At 36.0% G+C, this 21995-nt stretch overlaps 2 protein-coding genes across 15 annotated transcripts in view; both read right to left on the bottom strand.

The window, feature by feature from the left end:
• LOC127466875 (uncharacterized) overlaps nt 1–21995 on the bottom strand; it is a 242078-nt gene that overhangs the window by 116990 nt on the left and 103093 nt on the right. The window lies entirely within an intron of this gene.
• The window catches only part of CYRIA (CYFIP related Rac1 interactor A), a 53690-nt gene that overhangs the window by 2087 nt on the left and 29608 nt on the right, over nt 1–21995 (bottom strand). For 3 of the 14 annotated variants that reach the window (XM_051778367.1, XM_051778361.1, XM_051778359.1), the window contains 9 exons: nt 16939–17018; nt 7956–8077; nt 6933–7038; nt 6031–6167; nt 5870–5947; nt 5481–5597; nt 5306–5385; nt 3413–3539; nt 716–837 (listed from right to left, as the gene is read on the bottom strand). In XM_051778367.1, the coding sequence (XP_051634327.1) occupies nt 716–837; nt 3413–3539; nt 5306–5385; nt 5481–5597; nt 5870–5947; nt 6031–6167; nt 6933–7038; nt 7956–8077; nt 16939–17008 (959 nt within the window). In that variant the 5' untranslated portion in view covers nt 17009–17018. Of the gene's footprint in view, nt 1–715; nt 838–3412; nt 3540–5305; nt 5386–5480; nt 5598–5869; nt 5948–6030; nt 6168–6932; nt 7039–7955; nt 8078–16670; nt 16751–16938; nt 17019–18771; nt 20851–20893; nt 21040–21995 lie in introns of those variants that run through there. The other 11 variants (XM_051778355.1, XM_051778358.1, XM_051778357.1 and 8 more) reach the window with 9 other exon arrangements.

Below are 21995 nucleotides of genomic sequence, written 5' to 3'. Positions count from 1 at the left end.
CAATATTTTATAAAATGAATGGGCATTAGGGAAGTCTGAAAACTTGAAGCCCCTTTTTGAAATCAGCACAGTTTAGTTTCACAAAGGAGGAATTTACATGTTTCACCGGAATTTAACTGGTAATAGTCTGGTGCTCTTCATCTTCTAAACACTCTTTGCAATAAATTATTCCCTTCTAAAAGATGGAGAATTGTGGCTAAATTCTGTTTTCTACCCGCCTACAACACTGTCATAATTTGGGTCAAAATTATCTCCCTTTTTTTTTCCCAGTTAAAAGCCTCAAAAGAAGCAAAATCATGGAAAGACATAAGAAATATGGTAAATATTAAAAGCACTTAGGAATCCAGACTAACTTTTGGCATAATCTATTACTTAAAGCAGCTTTCTTAAATGTCCTGGGAAGACTGAAGAGCTTTATTGGTTTTTTTTCCAAGTTTGAGAAATAGAAATCCTACACTTGGCTTCTAAAATGTTCTAGTTGCTGGGGCATTTTATATAACAAATCTTAGCTTAGATACACTGTTGACAATATTTATAATCCTTGCTTATCCAACTGAAATGAAACTGAGAGAAATGAATGCTACTTAAGAAAACTCCAGGTAACGAAGGCAAACCTCAAAGGACAATCTTAATAAATCAAGTTTCTAAGGTGAAGAGTCTTAATTATAAAGAGAGAACTTTCTAAGGCTGAATCACACAATTATTCCATACATACCTGAGAGCATTCAGAAGTCCTTCCACAGTGTCAGGTGGTTGTTCCTTTAAAACTTTTATGCATCCCTTCATCTGGGAACAGAAGCATGCCACTATTGAACAATAATATATGAACTGCACTAGCTGAAAACAAGGAAAAATTTCACCATAGACAGGCAGGGTTTTTTTCCTACTGAGTGTTAATGCTGCTTTATATGACACAATAAAAGCATTAAAACTTATTAACAATTATATCTAAGTTAAAAACCCAACTTTGGAGAAAACATCTCCTTTAATAAGCATTTGTAGAGAGTAAATTACATATCAAGTATATATATATTTTCACTTGAATATGATTTCTCCAATTCCAAGTTAGAAAAAAAAATTAAGAACAGTTGATACAAGTTAAAAAAAAAAAAGATTTGGGGAGTTCCATCTCGTTGTTAGCAACTATTAGAAGAGATGTTTTAACTTCGACTTTTATTTTTATTTTTGAAGACAAGGAAGTAATTTTCAGTATTCAGTTTTTAGTTGTAAATTTAACTGGTGACATCTTATGATTATTTTCATAACAAGGGGTTACAAATTTAATCTGAGATAAGAAGTCCATGATGTTGACTTTAAACACTACACTGGATGAACATCTTTGTAGAGACTGCAAAAAACAGGCTGAAACTCTGTCCAAATTTACAAAAAGGGAAATGAAGCAGAGAAAGTAGGGGTAGAACTCATTTGACCCACTCTACAGACTCCCTATCTATTCAATAGAGAGAAACAAGAAATCTCTCTAACCTATTCAGAATACACTTTTATATGTAATGAATTATGCCCCAGAAGTACCTATTTCTTCCCACTGCTATGAAGACATCTAATAAAGGTATCCAGAAATTAGTCTAGATGAATTCTATCTTATTCAAAATGACAGATAAAGGCATGGTTGACTCAAGATCTGAATCTTCTAATTTTCCAGGTCACGTTAGAGTGCTAAATCTATGCACCAGTATTTTCTTTGTAGTTAAAAGGCACCTCTGCCTTATTAAGGAAGTGGTTGATGAAAAACTTAACTGAAGTCAGGGTCCATTTATTTGCCAACAAAAATTACTCAGCAAAGTAGTTCAGCCTCCTTGGCAGTCACCAGCCTAACAGACACTGATTATTGCTCAGTTGGTTCATTTCTACCTGGAAAGCATAATCAGCTTTGCAAATAGCAGATCAGATGAAACTCTCTGGGTAGCACCACATGTTTTGAAGTGACACCGCTACTGTTCCCAAACCAGAGACACTCAAGACTATATGCACATCACTCAGTAGAGGTGTACATGTCCTGTCAGATCCCCCTCAAAGGGGATGAAAATTCAAACAGTTCTTTTTCGTTTTTGTTAGAATCAGAATCCCTAGAACAGTCAAAAAGAGAAGCTATCAGGCTGCCTAAGCTAGGAGCCCGTAATTAACATCTTGAAATACAGCCTCCAGTTTTGAAAGAGTAAGGAAAGGGTAATATACTCCACTGTCCCTGAAATTCTCTTGAAATGGCTCCCAAGAAGTGGGAGAAAAGAACTGTTTTCCACAGTAAAACAAACTCATCATCTGAAGTATTAGAAGATGTTTTAATTTGAGAAGAATCACTAAACTAATTAGTTTTAGTGAAGATTTAGGACCATGTAGTCATTAAAAAAAACCTGAGTCATCCATCTCCCGCTTCCCATTTGCCTCTCCATAACTTTACTGTAAGATTACAGGGCTTTAGGATAAACATGAGAAACAAAGTACACACACTGTATATTTGGTCCTATCAAAATTTCACTTTTGTTATCTCTGTAGGCAAGAAACTGAACTGGCAGTCAGGAAATCTGCATTCAAGTCCCACTCTCCATCTGCTTCATGACCTTGAGCAGATCAATTCACCTCTCTGTGACACATCTTTCCCTCTGCATAGAGTCAAAGAGGAGATGTGGCAAAACACTGGTATCTGCAGATGCAAAATGCTAATGAAGACCCAGGGTCATGGAGGGCAATAATATATATGTTTTTTCTTTTCTTTTGAAGCGAGTTGTCTTGTAAAGGGAAAGACTTGGCATCTTTTTTCATGAATAAGAGATTATTTCTGATGAAAGACGTCATGCATAAGATTTAGGTTTGTAAAAACATATAGAAAAAAATAAGAGTGCTTTTTTTATGTGTGCTTGCAATTTTTCAAATGGAAAAATAAGGTTGATTTCCCTGTGACTGGCCATGCTAATGCTAAAACTGAAGGATCATTATCAGCATTACAACAGTAACATTTCAGTTCTGCTACTTCAGATCTCACACAAAGCAGAGACAATGTTGAATATCTACTTATTTACAAGAGAACTACTGCCAAAAAGAGCATTTCAGGGTCAATAAAATACATGATTAAAAAAAATTATGACCATGGACCATATTCCCGGGTAGATGTAATAAAAAATTATTTTACTGTAACTATACACTTGGCAAGAAAGCAGAGCTAACAAAAAAAAATTATTATCTGTATCTGTAAGAAAATGCAAAGAAAAAAAGTTGATCCTTATTTTACTTTCAAACAAACTGATGTATTAAAGTACACAGGTGAAGACAAATTCTAAATTTTGCCATCCAAAAGGAATTAAAATTATTTGTACCAAGTCATAAGCTTGTGCTGAAAGAGAGTGCAGACTAGTATTCCCAAACCTACAGAGTATTAAAGAAAAGCATCTCTTACATCAATCTTTGATGTCTTTGAGAAAGCTCCCACAGGATGAACGTGATCATACAGAATAATAACTCCCACCATTACTCGCATGCAGAACATAAGGGTCTCTTCACTGGTGAATCTACTCCTATACTCTCTGGAAAACAGAACAAAAGAAAACAAACAGTCTTGACTTTTACTAGACAATTTAAAAAAATTAGACAGTGAGTGCATGAAATCTGAACCAAAAGTGTATTTTAAGGCTGAAGATGCACCTTAGTAAGACTTCAAAGATCTTTGAGTATCATAAGCCCTTGTCAATTTAGAAGAATGGTTAGAAAGCAAACAGAGAGATGTAAACCTCTGCTAATACTCATGTACAGCTGAGATCCTCACTTCACAAAATGTACGTGATGATAACTTCACAGAAAACTTCATGAAATATGATGGAGACTGATCATACTTCTGTTTAATTTCAGAGACCCAACACACTGGAGTCTCAGTATGAAGTACCACTAGAGAGGACTCGTCTGAATTAATTCCAGAGTTTTTCTCTGACTTTTCATAAGAGTATGGATGGCACTGTTAAGACAGCCCCTCTAGGCTGTAATCCCTGAAACCATTGTCAGGAAATGAAAAATGAACTGCAGCAGAGAAAAATAGAAACTGGGAAAAAAAGAAATTATCATATTTATTCTAACAAATATTATTTTGAGTAGATAATACATAGATTTGTTTAGTGTCATTAATTTCAACAGAAAATTCATTTCAATATAAATTAATTTATAAATATAAATAATATGTAGAAATATTTCAATATAAATATCAATTTATTTTCAATACAAAACCTGATTTTTTCACTTAAATGACATTAAAAAATATTAAAATCTGTACTACAGTACCTCTCAGTTTCCAATTTGAACTTTTATTCTTACACAGCATCATAACATGAACAGATTTAAAGGCTACAGACATTTTGATGTGATAATGCTTGATTATCCCAAAATTAGAATTAAATATCAGATAATCTTCTAGCAGATGACTCACAACTTTGTTTCTCTTCTTTGGTCAAAAAAAGAGCTGACACATAAGGCTACTTTTCAATTACTACTCCTACGATGTCCTGGGATTGTGAGATGAGTCCTGCCCCAACATATACTTCTCCAGAATTTTCATAAACAAACCTCAGAAATTCTGCCTTTTCCATGGCACCATGAGCAAATGATTCAAAGGTAGAAAACTCTACTTTGGCTCTATCTGGTATGTGTTTTCCACTAAAGAGACATCTAACCTAAAAAACACTCTGCTAAATGCACAGCAAAACAATAATAAACAACCCCACTGGCTATTATCTACACCAGTAGATATGAACACAACTGTATAGCTGAATACATTCATATGAATGAAAAAATCATACAGTTGAATTTTTTCATACCTAGAATAAGATGGTTGCATCCAAAAAAATATCTACTTCAATGATCCTTGAAATAGTCCTTGTGTATCATTTGCTACAGCTCTGCGTGGAAGAGCCAAAATCTTGCCTCTGTGTGCTAATAATTGAGCAGCACGGGCAAACAGGGGGTAGCAGTTGGCCTATGGGCCAGGCTAGACAAGACACGGACACTGAAGCCTATGAGTGCATGAGATTCCACTCATATTTTAACCTTTTGTTGAAATGCAGGCTGACCATGTAAGCTCCCTCGAACAAAACTCAATGCTGATTCACGAAAAACATCATAAGGTGGTTAAAATAGGAGGCAAGGCTTTCTAATACCAGGTTGTGCTTTGTGTACAAAAAGTGGTAACAACTTAAGGCAAAGATACAGATTTTATTGGAAAAAACTGAGGTGCTCCAGGTGGCAACTTAAAATACAATACAGGTTTCTCTCATACAAAACCCCCAAGATTTCAGATAAAACTTACGGTGTTTCCAACATGACTTTACATACACTGGCCATAGTGCTTAGACAATCCGTCGTATTTTCAATTGGTAATGTTTTGTTCTGGAAGGTGAAAAAAGAAGTCCATGTTCAGTAAACCATCATGCAAAATTAAAATCAAGGATGCCTGTGTTAGACCTTTCTCCCCCATTACCTACTTCTGATACAAAATGTGTCGTTGCATTACTGAGTGTCTTCAGCATTGGTGTGGCTTCTGCATAAAACAGGGACATCCTATTGGCCATTTCATTGTTCACTTCATTCTCAATGTCTAGCTGATGAAAACAGGAGAAAAAACAGTCAGTAAAGCTCTTTAAAATCTTGCCAGCAGCAAGAAAAAGATACAGTACATGTTCATGTCAGCAAGCAGATTGTTGCATGAATAGTTCCACTCTAATCACTTCATCCGGACTGCTGATTAACTCTCAGTGTGAAGGAGAGAACACGACAGCTAGCGAATCAAAAGCAAAAACTTTACTATAAATGGCATAAATGTATCCTGATAAATACCTCAGTGTGAGCAGCAGATCAGAGTTTATTTACTTACATGCATGTTGTTTATTCTGTTGCGACTTATTGTCCGCCTGTAATAACTGAAGTCGTTCTGAATTGCTGGGTTTCTCATCTTTCAAGAAGACAAATAGGAAATAATCAGTTTTGGTTCAAAACACATGGCAAAATCAAAATGTATTAAAAGATTTTATTAACCTTAAGTTCATCAAAACGAAGAGTAAAATGTAATATTTCTGCAAACTCTTTTGCTAGAGCCTGTTCCCGTTCCAGGTGCTGAGTCGGAGTGTAAGGAGGGCAGGTCAATGATTCCAGTAAGCTCTGCAGAGCTTTCTCTGAATATAAAATCAGAAGCACAAATTCTAATCAGTCCACATTATGACAAAGTTTTAAGTGCATATCTAAATATACTACTTTTGAAGGGAAGGAACCCTCTGAACATGCAGAGCCCTAACAGAAATGCTTTTTCTTACTATCCTAAAGTGAGAAACATTAGTCAAAGACACCTGCCTCTTCAGGCTCTGCCATTTTCTCTCCATTTTGTATCACTGAGCTCTTTTCCCTTTATCTGGGATCCCTATCAAGAATTCTAGAGGAAGTATTTTTCTTGCATTCAACTCTTATATTCATTCAAGATATTCAACTCTTTCTTTTTCATCTTCCCCAATTAGCCATCAGCTCAGTATAGATTATTCTGGCATCTCTGTTACTAAAAGTGTACTCCTAGGCACTGATAGTAATATAAATCAGCTCTTGTGGCTATAATTACCAGCATAACTCAAAAAGTGAAAGACTTAGTTAGCAGGATGCTGTAGAATTCCCTTGCATTGGGAGCTCTTCCACTTCATACATATACTCTTGCAAACTTTTTCTCTTCCAGAGTCTTAATTCAAAGAGCAATTATATAATTTTTTGTGTTTATAGAGATGACAAAGTTAAATTAAGATTAAAAATATGCCTTGACAAATGTAATGCAGTTAAATGTCTGCTGATATCAAACAGAAAGAATATTAATTCTTTAAAAGTCTGTGTATAAAGAAAGTTTCTATTTTGCTATATATAAATAACCTATTAAACAAACATACTAAAACAGGGCTCACCTAATCTGAGTGAAAACTCATAAAAGCGCTTCAGCCTTACAACCAGAGGACAGACTGAATTCCATGCTTTTTCTTGCAACTGGATATCATTGGGATTTTGTATTGCCTGAAATGAAAATATTACTGTAAAGAACTGTGATAAACAAATAACAAGCAAAAGGCAGTCTGTAATTTTTCTACATTATTTTAGAAAGTAAGTATTGTAAAACACAGAACAATTCTGAGAAATTATATTACATAGGAACAGAAAATTAATAATTAAAAAAAATACCATGTTTTCCACCTTCCCTGTCCCCCTGTAACATACTGATTTAAAATCATTCATTACAGTGCACCACTGACATAGGGAAACATGCTCTAGTGTATTCTCTTGGGAACAAAACTATTGTAAAAGCACAAGGTAAAAAGCCTTTTATATGACTACTGGTTACAGAAGTAGCCTTTTATTCAAGGTTTTGATGATTTTGAGATCTTCAACATGTTGAAGTTCTTAAGTAATCAACAGCTCACAGTAACAGTAACTGCAAAGCTGATGCAGGAAAAGGTTTGGTCACCTGAGAAAAATTGTAAGTTACAGTTCAAAACTGTACTTCAGGACCAGTTTCACAGAAAAAAGTGGATGTAAGGTTAAAATTTACTGTGGTTCATTATTCCACTTACACAGAAGAACAACTACTTTTGTCATGTGTTTCTAACATCCAAGTATTATTTCTTCCATGTCCTCAACTTCTCTACTAGGAGATACATGAAACAGGGTATATAAAATGGTGCTTCTTAAAGTGAAAAATAATTACTAATTACTAACAGAAAATCCAAAAGAAGTTCCAACAGCCATCATTTAATGACTTCACATTAGGCATTTATATTGAATATTATGCATAATCTGTAACGTATTTTATAAATACATTTTTAATGAGACTTTCATATAAATTCATTCAATGTCCTTGGATAGAGAACAGAAGCTAGGGACACATTGAGTTTTGCTTGATTTTGCTTCCAAAGAACTCTCATTAACAAACATACATCTCTAATTTCTTGTCCTGCTCCTTTGTAAGCCTGAAGGTCTGCAAGCATACTTTCCGAGTCCTGTAAAACTGCACTGATCTGATTCCATACCTCCCTTTCTCCATCTGTGGGCTGTGCATCTAAGAAACAGAAAAGCAAAATGCACAAAGTTAAAAGGAAGTTGCAATACAAATGGCAAGATTACTCAGTTCTACTTAACACTATATCCAGCTTGACTATGAGTAACTCCATACTGATGTAGATTTTTTTTAAATATACAATTATACTGCACTGCCATTCTGCTAACATCCAAGTCTCTGCTTTTTATAGCAAGGAAGGAAAAATAGTACAGTTTTTGTATGCTCTGGCTCATAATGCCTCTTCTCAAAATGCAGCATTTTAAAGAGCAGCAGTATCATAAAGCAATGTTATTAGAAAATAGGATAACGCATCAGTCCCTCTCTTTTATGAGCTCCACAGCTCAATTACAAAGAATTGTTCACTTTTCTTGCAGCTTGGGGATAAAATCAGGCCTTTCAATGGTCGGAGCAGTGGGATATTACTCCACTTTGACTTTGCTCCAGGTTTCCTTAACTAGGGTAATTTATTTCTCCTTTTGTAAAACACAGATACGCTACTGTTAAAAATACATTTTTTTCTCAGTATGCCAGAGATCATTTCTGCCACTAAAATAAATCCAGATCTGCCAATAATCAGTTTTCAGGGTGGGAGTGACCTGTAGACCTTTACTGTTCAGAGAAAAGACATTTGAAAGTAGATCAATTTTCCCATTCAAATCTAATCCTATGGGATTTACACAGCAATGTGACACCAAGGAGTGATGTTATGACCAGAACATAGGCATGTTAGACAAGTCTTCTCTTGCTTTAAAACATAAAGATGACAAGCACTGACCAAAGACTAGATGACTTATATATGGGATTGCAATGACATTGCCCCAGTAGATTTCTACAGAGATACAACTATTTTTTTTTTACTTAGTTTTGTATTAGCTTGTAAAGATAGAATTTTAATTTTTAGGGAAGGAAAAAATTACTTTGAAGGTGAATCTTAGAACTTAGTGACTATTTGTTTGAATTAAAAAGAACAAGATAACTTCAAAACTCATCAGTTAAGACGAGCTACAGTACACATCTCTATATTAGTAGATAAGAATTATTAAAAATACTTTTTCTATTTAGTCTTATCACTCTTCTTAAGACAACAGACACATTTTTATACCCATGTATCAGTACAGGATTCATTTACCCAGCCCCCATCAGAAGCAAATGAACCAAGTTCACATTGGAGTGTATGGAAAGAACAGTCACCCTCTCCATGATGTTTCAGGTGAGGATAATTTGTTTAGATGTTTCAAGTTATCTATGGACCTTGCATGAAGGGGACACAAATGGCTGAGATTTACATGTCTGTAGCTCTGAAGCAACTAGCACTTAAAATCTTTCCTATATTCCTATGGCATCATGAGTCCCATGAGACTGGTAACATAAAACAACATTGATTTGACTTTCCTTTTATTCTCGAAGTTTTCCTTAATCTTATTTAAAAAGTGAAAGCAAACATAAGCTGGGCTTACTTAGCTGGGTTTTATAGCCAGAATACTTCACATGACTAAAAAATTCCATTATCTTTCAAAAAGTGAGGGAAAGTAGCATTAAAGGGAAAAACCTCACAGGAAAATCCCATCTGGGACATGGATGTTGAAACAGTCTATCAGTTACAATAAGTTTACAGTGTTCCAGACTGCTTCTTTCCTCAAGCTGCAAGAAATCTCAGGTATACACTCGAAGGGGTCTGTCACCTTGTGATAAACAAGCAAAACAGAAAACCCTTCTGAATTTAATGAGGAAAGCGGTGATCTTGCTAAGTAGCTACCAATCACATAACAACAGAGTAGGGAAAGGTAAGAGTTGCACATAAATCAGTATCTATATTTTAATAGTTAAATAAAAGTTAATTAAAATAACATTTTCAGTGAATACTAACACCAAAGAGAAAAATAACTTGATAATGCAGTTCATGAATGTGAAATTTGCATGTGAAGCATGTTGTTAACCTTATTGGTTAATAAAGTACTTTTATGTTACTTTTCACAATTTCTTTGCTTAAAAAAAATTAGTGCCTAAGAGGGATGTAAATGCTACACATTGCTCAGCACTTTTGGACTTCAAAATGCCTTTAGTTACACCCTTTATTGTAAATATTTTTCAAATTTATCTTTTGGAGTTGGGGAAGGAGGAATATTTGAAACTCATTGAGCTTTCTGTAGTATCACAGCACCTGGGGAAGTAGGAGCAAGAGGAAGGCAGGTGTGTGGGAGATGGGAAAGAAAGAGAAGGGAGAAGAATAGGGCTGCAAAGGCTACAGAGCAACAGGCTTAGCTTGCATTTGCAGAAGCTGTTTATATTTATGCTGGAAATGTTTAGCTTAAAAATAAAGGTAGGGAGGATGATTCAGGCTTTTAAAAAAAACATGCACCTTATTTATGAAATACATGTTATGCAAACAGATGTTCTGAAAAGACCGTGGCCATGTTTCAAAAGGGATTTTACATGAAGATCCTGCCAAAAATGGTCAGCTAAATTAACTTCAGTGGATCACTTTGAAAACAATTTTATCCTACTGTCAACAACAACAATAAAAACAGCAACAAGAACTAAAAGGAACAGAGACCTCATGGCAGATTTTGGCTTTTAAAACCGGCTTTCCATTCCAATGATACCAAAGCCTGTTTCTCTGTTCTGAACTAAAAAATGCCAGTCCTGACTTACTGTATGGGATCACTGCCTGGCAGCGCTCACCACTTATCCTCATGCCACCACAGAACCAGTGCACACTTAAGCAATCTGAGCCCATTTATAAATAAAACCACTGCCACTGACTAACTCATGCTGGATGCAGGCCTTCTTAGTAATAAGCTACCATAATGACCAGACTTTGATTTCAAGTCTGAGTTTTTGGAGTACTCATGAGTAGCATTCAGAGCATGCTGTCTTTAATAAGACAAAATAGAAAGCCCCTTTATCTCCCTTTGGCCAAATATTTCTAATGTGAACCCTAAACCCAACAACTACATGAATCCTAGTGGAGGCTTGAATCTTCCATATACAGATTCTATCAGCAAAATCTCAAAATTTTAGCTCTGGAGAGAAATGCAGTTCTATTGGCTCCATCAGAAATAACCTGGACATGATAATTCATCCCTTCCATGAACACATGCTCTCTTTCACCTTTATGCATGGTCTGTACCATGTTTTGGATGGCACTTTGCACTTCATAAAAACAAGGAGGAAAGCTGGATCCAACACAATCCATTTGTGGATGCATTAAGTATTTCAGGTGAATGAAATACTTACTTTCAGGCATGAAAGTGGGATCTTCATTATTTTCTTCGAAAAATAACTGTCACTTGTTTTAGAAAACCCCTCCAGCAGCACAAGGTATCTATCTCATCCTTCACCAAATGTGCATTAGAAACTGCTAGGGAGGTAAGACAGTAGTACTCATAGGACCAGATTAAATATAGAAAGGATATGAAGCCTTTATCAATACAAAATGAAGGATAACAGTATCTCAGTAATTAATTTTAATGAAGAGATAACAAAACAGTACTAAAAGAAGCACTTCAAACTCACACACCCTTTCTCAATCTGAAACGCAGACCAAAAGCTCAGAAGTTTATTCCACTCTCAGGTGGTTAAGAAGATTCCCACTGAGGATGGCTAGTGCTTCCATTTCAGTGAATATGGAATCATATTTGTCATAAAAATACCATACCCTTCTGGCCTCAATACCATAGCAAAAGTAAGCGAGTTAAACAAGAGCTCTCACAGGCTCTACTTTCAGCTTTTCATGTCATCTGCTGAAGGTAGCCAATAATTCCATCAGCCAGCCAGTTAAGAGAGCAGTACACATATTTAACTGCATAATGCTAAAGTCCTATTTCAAGTTTGTAACCATGACAATATTTTTTTTCCATGCCAATTTGGCACAAAATTAGATGAAAAACTCCTAGAAAAGAGCAAAGGCATTACAATTACAGTGAGTAATGCACTTTAGAGGGTGCCAGAACCTGCTATACTCCATATATTAAAAAACCCTAGTACTGGACAGCACCAGTACCCTACCCAGGCTACAATGGGTTTTTGAATTTTATCCTACAGGCAGAGTGCTGTGCCAAGGATGTCAGCACTGGGCTCAGCTCTGTGGTGGACATGAATGGACACCCAGCCTCTCAGCTGAGCTGTAGCTCCTGCTTAGGGCATTCTGCACAGGAGGTGAGTGTAACTTCCTGCAGGCTGGGTCCAGATCATATCCCCAGCCTTGCTGCCTGTGCAGTAAGGGTATTAATTAATATCCTACTATGTGAAAAGTGGGCAGTTGTTTTGCTGCCAGGCATGTGCTAATAATAGACCCTTTTCATCATACATGAACAATAACTGAAAATTTCATGAATCGTTCTGGGGATGGGGGGGAATCTTAGAAAATAAGAATCATGGGGGCTATGAGAGAGATTAAATTAGGATCAGGTAACAAGCCCACCCAGCTAACATTTAAGAAAAAAAGGAGCCTGCTCACATTAAGGTTAGAGAGTTTGGTCTTATAAAAGGTATTTGAGGAGAGGATGGGACTGTAGATGTCCCTTAAGGACACCTCCTCTCAATAATCTATAAGCTTTAGTCTTTTAGGTTCAAAATAAATTGTTGTTGCCTCAAACTCCAAATTATTTCCAAGAATTCATGTGGAATTATTTGTTTACTCTGCCTGAAAAAGGCAGCAGTAATTTGACAATAGATTTTCTGCAAAAAAGAGCACTTGTAAGCTGCTATGCAAAGAGCTCAAATACCCAGAATTCATTTATCTGTGACTAATTTAAATAAGGTCAACATCTAAAGAACAAAACAGTTCATAAACTGACAAAATCCATTTCAAGAGAATTCACCCTGTGGGCTTGTGAAATCCTGAAATCTAGGACTCTCAAGACCTGCCAGGCACTCTCTCTTCCTAACATTATTTTTCAAGTTCAGAGCTAAGAAGAACTTAAGGTAAAGTAAGTGGTATATAATCAAATCCAATAGGCAGCAGTTTGATTAAAAATACCCACACCAAGATCCCAGTATAAAACAGCCATACAGTGCACTTTCCGAGAAGTATGAAATTCTTTTTCTTTATGTAAACCTTTCAGTAGACCTTTAAAAGAGTAATTTGGCTAAATATATATAGTTTGCAATTCACCTCAATGAAAAGGCTTTTCCACCTGCATAGGAGAACACTATTCCCCACATGCCCACAATTCCCATTTCTCATTTGCTTTCAAGGCTGGATTAATGTTTCTTCAGATTGCTTCTTGCACAGATCCAGAGTTAACTGCCTAACTCTAAAATTAATACTGGGGAGTTTTTTCAAGTATGACCATGGAGTTACAAAACCTGATTCCCAGTCTGGATTGAAGAATAATGTAAGCAACAGGTGTCAAAAGGAATTACAACTGATGATGTGGACAGCTGCAGGAAAACAGTGGAAAAGAGATGATTTTAAACCTTTTTTTTTTAACCTAAACTTTTCTAGGGAAAAATTAAAATAGCTATTAAAAAAAAAAAAATGGAAGGTGAAATTTTGAAACTTATTTTTTTTTTTCATGATTCCTTCCCATTTTCAAATATAGCACAAGGCACAGTTTGAAAAAGTAACAGAATACATTGAAAAAACTTAATTTTTCTAAGTGTTCCTGTTTCTACCTGCCCATTTTTCAAGACCTCAAGAATTTCATAGAACAGATGCTGAAAGGTTAGATATGAAAAAATCAGTCTGGTGAAAAATATGCAAGAGCAGAGTGAGCACGCAGCTGATGAAAAGCAACTTGCCACTGAGTATATTTTAAACAAACAGAAACCCATAATGGAATTTTTCAAAAGATGCAATACAAGATTGTTCTCCTCAAATTTTTCAGCAAAACAGAATTTTGCTCTGGGGAAGAGTAACCAACAAGAAAATAAATTAATTTTTGTTGCACAGAACAACTCATCCTTGCCTCTAAAATGTGTTAGTTAAGGATAATAAGGGAAAATAACAGAATAAAAAGCTACTATATTGACATAGGTTATCTATAATAAATAAAATCCAAACCATAAATAAATCTAAATCCAAACAAGTGCTTGCCATCCTCTCCTGCATTTCTGTTCCTATCCATGTGCCACTGCTAGGGCTCCTCCAACCACACCATCATCCTCATCACCCTGACCTGACTGGACGAGTACTTAGTAGGTGGGGGAGAGAGGTAAAGTGGTAATTTGGTGGGGTCTAGTTCTTAGTAAGTTAATTTTCCCACACAGCTGTCCTTCATGATGAGTGTAATCATGTGTTTGTTCATCTCAATTCTAGCACAAGGATATGAGACCATGTGGCCAACCATCACCCATGGGATGACCCCTTTGGGAACAGCACAGATTAAATCAACTGTCAAATGAAGTTGACACCTTAACGTTATTTTCCCACTTTCTTTACATAAACACATTAAAGCCTCTGCTTTTTTGAGGCACGTAGACATATTGTATCTGTTCTTCCCCTGCGTAGGAGAAAGAAGGCTGTTTCTTGCTTTTTAAGCAGTATTTGTGTGGCACGTTGTATACGTAGCAGGGAGCACATCACACCCCCTCCTTTCAGATACAATACATACCAAATGAAGAACAGCAAAAAAATGCCAGGGTAGGAGAATCCAAAACCTCTGTAAACATTTCAGAAGCAGTGCTGACATATTTACTTTGAGATTTAAGCTCCTGCCTAATGAAAAAGTGCACAAAACCTAGAAAGCAATATGCTGATGCAAACAATGAATACAGTAAATCAGCTCAGCATACCCCTCATCCTCCAAATGGCCAACTGAAGTGACCATTTTCACCCATGAGCTCAACTGACAGCACAGGCCACAGAAAGTCACATGTCCAGCAAGCACACACCACACACACCAGACACATCAGACTCTGAACTATGTCCACTGAGAGCATCCTTTTGTACTGTAAGATGGTCAATTAAAGGAGACCAAAGCACACAACCACAGTCATCTTCAGTCACACCTCTTTGACCCAATACAGATTTTGTGTCAATAAAAACCTCCAGGACTGTATTTCACAGGAAAAACATTTTAAACTTCCACTCATGAGCACCAACCCACGGAAATTTGGAGGTGACAGTTTCATTCCTCTGCATGTAGTTGTGCCTGACTAGTGTGCACTGACCACTGGACCTTCCCTGGGAGAAGGCACTTCAACACATTCAGTCCTTGGACATGTGCCTTTAGAACAAAAATCAACCTTCACTGCCAAGGCAACAAACCTGATATTTTCCCCTCTCATCACTACCTCTATCAAGGCTTCCCACTGCCAGACCACCCCTTTCCTGCAGCCTGGGTCAGGAACACTTTCTTATCGTCCAGGCCACAGTGGGGCTGATTAAATCTGGAACCTCGGATCAGCTGAAAACTTCCACAGTACCTTGGCAAAGCCACAGAGCACAAGGCCTTCAAAAGTTTGATTAAAAAAAAAAAATTAAGTGGTAGTTTGGATAAAGTTTGTCATCTCAGGATGATAATAAAATTTTCAAGTGATATAGACAGTGGAGGAGGGATACATGGCTCACAGTACCTTGTCCTAAACCCAAACTAACCAATTAACTTTTCTTCATCAATTAAAATTGATTCTTCATAATGAGCTTTTTTATGATCTAGATGAGAAGATATGAACACAGTTACAGTCATACACCCTAGCTGACTCTTTGAAGCAGTGCTTCCGAGTGCAGACACACACATACACTCAGAATGTGTCAGTTACTTTTTTCAGAAAAATAATTCAGGAATAAATAATGAAAGAACAAAACTGTTTCAAGATGATAAAATATGTGTCTAAACACCCAAAATGCTCTCTTAAACCAATGCTACAAAAGAAAGTTATTTTAAAGACACTGGCTTTTCTCAAAACTTTTTTTTTGAATTTTTTTTTTAGAAGAGAGGTATTAAGAGACAAAACATCACACACTGTTAGTGTTTTAAATAAAAAGCATTTCATGTATGTAGTGAAGAAAGATTAAAGCCATATTAAAGGATTTGATGAGAATGTCTAGAAGTACATGCAGGGAAAATATAATCAGCAAAAGTGAAACAGCTTTGAATGAAATATAGACAGGACGAGGAAATTAGAATGCCGTTCTGCAAACTCATAACCATGCAATTAAGAGAGATGCAATCAAGGGCATACACTTTGACCCCTTCACTACTTTTTAGAAACTATAATCCCAGTTAAATCATAACTGAACCAACCAAAATAGTTACACCGCCACTGCTTATATTTTTTCAGCTTTTTATTTCAAATAGGTATTTCCATTCAAGGAAGAATCATAATTTTTTTTTAACCCTGATTTGTTAAAAAAAGCCGAGGCTGAGTTAACTCATATGTAAATTTAACAATGGCTCATAAACGTTTTGAATTTAACTGAAGGTAAGGTTTTACTTGCATATCTACCTTTCTGTCTCTTTCTCTGCTCAGAATGAATTGAAGGAATTTTGTATGGTTCTTCAAATATCAAAAAACAGTATTCTACTGAAGTGTAATTTGATTTGTTTGCAAATCCCTTTTGAATTGCTTTATGATGCATGAGCACATGCAGTTTATTAGGAAATAATAAGCAAAGAAGGCAAGCCAGGCAAGAAGCTTTGCTCACTTTCAAAGTCAAGGAAAAAATTTGGCCCCTGATCAAGCTCTGTGCAAGTGAGAACTTTTAAAAGATTTCCCATTTGGTTCCTGAAAAATAGAAAAGGAAGAGAAAAGGAGTCCTGAGTGAACAAGTGATTTTAGAGACAAGGACTTGGACAGATTGGTTGTGGTGGAAAATACACACTCTAAGCAATCAGATATTAAAAGTTTTTCCTTAATTTGCTGTTAAGTCAGGGAAAAGAATCTCTCATTGTCTTGTAATTGTTTGAACTTACTTTCAAAATCCAGGAAAAAATGTGGATAGTTTTCAATTTCCCTGGTAAGGACCTTAAGAAGATTACCCATCCCAGCAAACCTAGTAAATGCAACAAAATCGTAAACAGTTATACACATAAACACAGAATGCTACAGCTAAAGGCTTGACACAGTCTGCATCATATATTCTACACTTTGTCACATTCTGGACCATGAGAAACATTTTGATGGTCAGTTCTGTGGTATTTATAAGTAGTGAAAGAAAGAGGAAAATCTTGGACAAACACAGAAATAATTCCATTCAACAAACTGAAATTTAAACTTCCATATAACATCCCAGAATATAAACAGGTATTTATGAGTTTATTTACATCTCAAGAGAAACAAACTCAGAGCTACATCTCTATTTGTAAATCCTCTAAATTGCTGGATTCTTTATTAGCAAACACCATTTCAAAGTAAAAACTGAGGTCTTAATACTTGTCCTAGGTTCCTCAGCATAAATCCATGTTATTTTAAGAAAATAACCCAATTTAAGAAAAAAGATCTGTTTCCAATCAGCAAGATTTTATAAAATATTACTGCAACAATCTATCACAAAGAACAGCTCTTTTTAACTTTTAAAAATGCATGTATGCATTAAAAAAAAAAAAAGGAAAAAAGAGGAGGTTCAAACTCTATCTTTTTGTCTGTTATTCCTATCTTTTATCATCTTGGAAGTCTTTGCATGCCAAGTTATGAAAAACTCCCAAAAGGAAAAGTGACCAATTCTTAAAAAAGGAAGCCTCTATGAAAGATAAGTAGGAAGGAGATTTGAAGAAAAGTTTTTTACCAGTACAGTCCTTAAGAAGATAAATTATTCTAAAACTATGTAGAAGTAGAGCTTTCTTGGTCAAACTTAAACTTTTTGTCAGAAGAGAGAATAATTAGACCATGAAAAGCACATATAAGGACAAAGGTTTGCCTGGAGGGATGTAGAAAAATGTAATTTTAGATTTAAAATGCAGGTTGAAAACTGATTTTTGCCTCAAAGATAAATATTCTCAGTACTCTATGCCATAGCTCTTGGGGCTCAGATCTGATGTTCATCTGTGATTCAGTTTAACTCTTTTCCCACTTAAGAAATCAGACCACAAAAAATTATTCTAAGCATGTACATGGCTGATACTACGAGACAAAGCTTTTTTCAAGTTCTCCCACAAGCATTACAGTAGAGAAAGTATCATCAATCCTAATTTCTATGTACATATAAGGGATATATTTCTATAGCAGGAAAACCTAGGAAGGTATTGTGAGGCTTGCAGATTTCAAAATAGCCACAATCATACCATAAAATGATATAAATTTAATCAATATTCTCTTCAGAGCATGCAGCTTCATGTAAACAAGGCTTTTGTTAGACAAATGGCTTTGTTTTGCATTAAATACTACTTCAAAATTTTCTCCCCAGAACAAATCCAGTGAGCAGACTGTCAAGCCCTTTGCAATTAGCAGCATCTTGCATATACAAAATTGAAACATAAAGAAGCATTTTCCATTATTTGTAAAGTTACATTCATTTATATGCAGGAAAAAAAAATACACTGTTCCTAGAAAGGGGAAAAACATGCAGACAAAGCAAAACAGATTTTATAAGTGTTAAAACTTGTATCTTCAATAATTTAATATTTTCATCAAACTGGCATAATACATTTTATCAGCATTAGCTAAGAGGAACAAGATAATGTGTATACACTTATTTTCCTTTTCACAACCTTGAAAGAAAAAAATTACACGATGCAATAGTAACACAATCTAAATGACTGACTCAGCATGGATTCTTCACTTTCAACTCATTTTAAGCCATATCTTACCTCATTGCCTTCAATCTTCAGAGAGTATCCAACCATTTCTTCTACTGCCAAAGTTTGCACTGCATCCAGAACTGGTTTAGCTGATAGTATGCTTCGAACAGCAAGAAACCCTTTGTGCCAAAAACCTGAGGATATGCTCCCTCATTTGCACTGAGTAGCTTGAGGTCATGTGCCCAAGCTCTGCTTTCTGATCCTTCTTACACAAGTACAGCACAACTCGGCTTGGGAGATTTCTGAGTATTTTTCCGGAACTTTTGTTGTATTTTTTAGCTTGTTTTTCATTTTATTCCCCTTTCCTTCAATCCTTGTGTAAAAACTGATTCAGCTATTTAGGTCATAAGTATGAAACAGAACCCTGTACAAACTTATACACATGTTCATGGTCAGGCAGCATTTTCCAATGATCCTGAAGGCTCTGGTTTGACATCATCTATTTTCAAAGTACCTCAACTTCAAAAACAGTCATATTCAACATCAACATCCAGAAAATATGGTTCAGGCAGCTACTAAACATGCTTTAATTCTCTATGAATTGAAATAATTTCTTAATGGTTTTCTAAAAAACAAAACTAAAAGCAACATCTAGTTCCAAGAAGTTTTCAAGTATAATTCATCATTCAACACTAAGTTTTGACTCCGAATTAAAAGGCCAACCTTCACCTTAATGGATGTGCTAATAAACACAATTCCTTGCCTCAAACTGAATTATTTTATTCTGGATAGTGTGCTGCTTCCCAGTACTTGGATCTTCCAAACTCTCTTTCCTTAAAAACTCTAACAACATATGCCAAACCTCAGGAACTGCAAGTTACCTCCAGGATAATTTTTAATGGAATTTCAAAGTAACTAATGGAAATCATTCTGAGCAGGTCAGGATATATACTGTGGTTGCAAGAAAAATGCAAATAACAGCTGATGCACAGAAGCAAATAAGGAAGGTTTAACTTAAGAGCATAAAAATCCATTTAATAAAACTGGAAAGCATTTTATTTTACTTACTGTAAAATCAGTTTAAATGTTGAAATGAGACTCAATGCATATATAAAAATATAGCTGATGTTGCACTACTAAATGACAGTGGCTTCTCTTTAGTCTCTGAATCCCTTAAAATTCTAACTTATAACTATGCTTTAAAAATTATGACATGTTGACAACGTTTGCATTTTCTTTTTCTCTACTGCTACCCAAATCATTAAAGCTTACCATAAGATATTACATAAGCATATAGAAAATACTTTTTTAAGATACTGTTGATAGTTTAAAGCTCATTGCTTGATTTTTGATGCTCAACACTTAATTAGTAGCACACAGACATAAGCCATAACACCAGTAATGACCAAGAAGGTACATTTAGAATTTTGCATTTTTTTTACCATTATCCAGTAGCATATTTAAAAATCTGAGCTTTGAACAAAATAGCATGGGCTGGTTTTCCAACACATAACTGTATTCCTAAAATTTCATTGATTCAGTTTCAACATTCTAGAGGTATTACCTAGGATGGGAAAATAAATTTCTTCTCCCCCACTAAACCAATCAGTTTATTTTTGAATTGTGATATATAAAACACTATGCCCCCTCCCCCAAACAAATCAGAACTCAACCGTACAAATTTGCCATTGATCTTATATACCAAAATATATTCTTATTATATATTTAAATCCAGTTTTGAAAATGTAGTAAGTGTTCACAAACTGGGTATTAGTAACTAAACATTGAATGTCTGAAGCTAAATATCATGTTATTTAACTCTTCTTTAAAATTTTTGTTTACACACTGTTTTAAGCAACTACATAATTTTCAAGTGTGGAGTTTTGCACTCCTTTCAAATGACAGCTACAGTAAAATATAAATTGTTAGAGAAGTACTAATTGATTTCTTCTCTTACAGGACTAATTTAATCAGCACCAACCCAAAACTATCAGCAGCATTGCAGCTACACTGAAGATAGACAGATAAAGCATTTAAACCACATGTTAGTGAAAAAGGACACGTTCACCAGCTCAAGCCTTTGCTGCTCATCAGTGCTCCTTTGCTAGATACTATTTCCTAAATCTGCCTGCTTGCATAAACATGGTCTAAAAGGCTTTTGTCAAAATGAGCTGGATCAGCAAATACTTACTGCTTAAACTCATTTAGATCACCCTAACAAAGCAGGGCTGTGAGTGTTCTCATGAGCAGCTCCATTGGGAGTTTCAGGAGAAACAGAGGCTCCCAAGCTCAGAAGAGGCACTGAAAGATCCGGAATCATAAGTTCTAGTGGCACACCTGCATGAGTAGAGACAGGAGGCATCCAGTCCACAGTCTGAGGGAACTATATTAAAAACATCAGTGCCATTAAAGCACTGGAACTGACCTTACTGCATGAATAATTAATTGTGGTTTCAAAAATACACCAGCATCTGAACAAACTCAAGATCTCTCAGACCAAAAGCAGGATTCCAAATCATTGTGATATTCACTTATACAGTTTGTTGAAATGCTCGTAAGGAAACAGCAGAAGTGCAAGATGCAAAAAATTTACTTGGAGAACTGGCTGCTCATGGCTTGGATGGGTGCACTGGACACTGGGTGAAAAACTGGCTGGATGGCCAGGCTGAGAGAGTGGTGGTGAGTGGAGTTACATTCAGCTGTGGAATTACATCCAGCTAGTGGTCAGACACTAGTGGGGTTTGCCAGGCCTCAATATTGGGGCCAGTCCCATTTAATACATTTATCAGTGATATGGACAAGGAGATTTGCATTGGTAAGGCTGCACCCTGAGTACTGTGTCCAGTTCTGGGCTCCTCACTTCAAGAATGACATTGAGGTGCTGGAGCATGTCCAGAGAAGTGCTATGAAGGTGGTGGAGGGTCTGGAGAGTAAGACCTATGAAGAGTGGCTGAGGGAGTGGGGTTGTTTAGCCTGGAGAAGAGGAGGCTCGGGGGTGACCTTATTGCTCTCTACAACTACCTGAAAGGAAGCTGTAGCAAGGCAGGGGTCAGTCTCTTCTGCCAGGCAACTATCAAAAGGATGAGAGCACATGGCCTCAAGCTGTGACAGAAGAGATTTAGGTTGGACACCAGGAAAGATTTCTTCATGGAAAGGGTTGTAAACATTGGAACAGACTGCCCAGGGAAGTGGTGGAATCACCATCCCTGGAAGTGTTCAAGAAATGACTGGATGTGGCACTTAGTGCCATGGTCTAGCTGATCTGGTGGTGATCGTTCAAAGGTTGGACTTGG

Source organism: Manacus candei, unplaced genomic scaffold, assembly GCF_025592945.1.
Source record: "Manacus candei isolate 608988 ecotype Guabito, Panama unplaced genomic scaffold, ASM2559294v1 h1tg000011l, whole genome shotgun sequence".
Classification (NCBI taxonomy): Eukaryota; Metazoa; Chordata; class Aves; order Passeriformes; family Pipridae; genus Manacus; species Manacus candei.
This window is presented reverse-complemented; position numbering and strand designations above follow the sequence as displayed.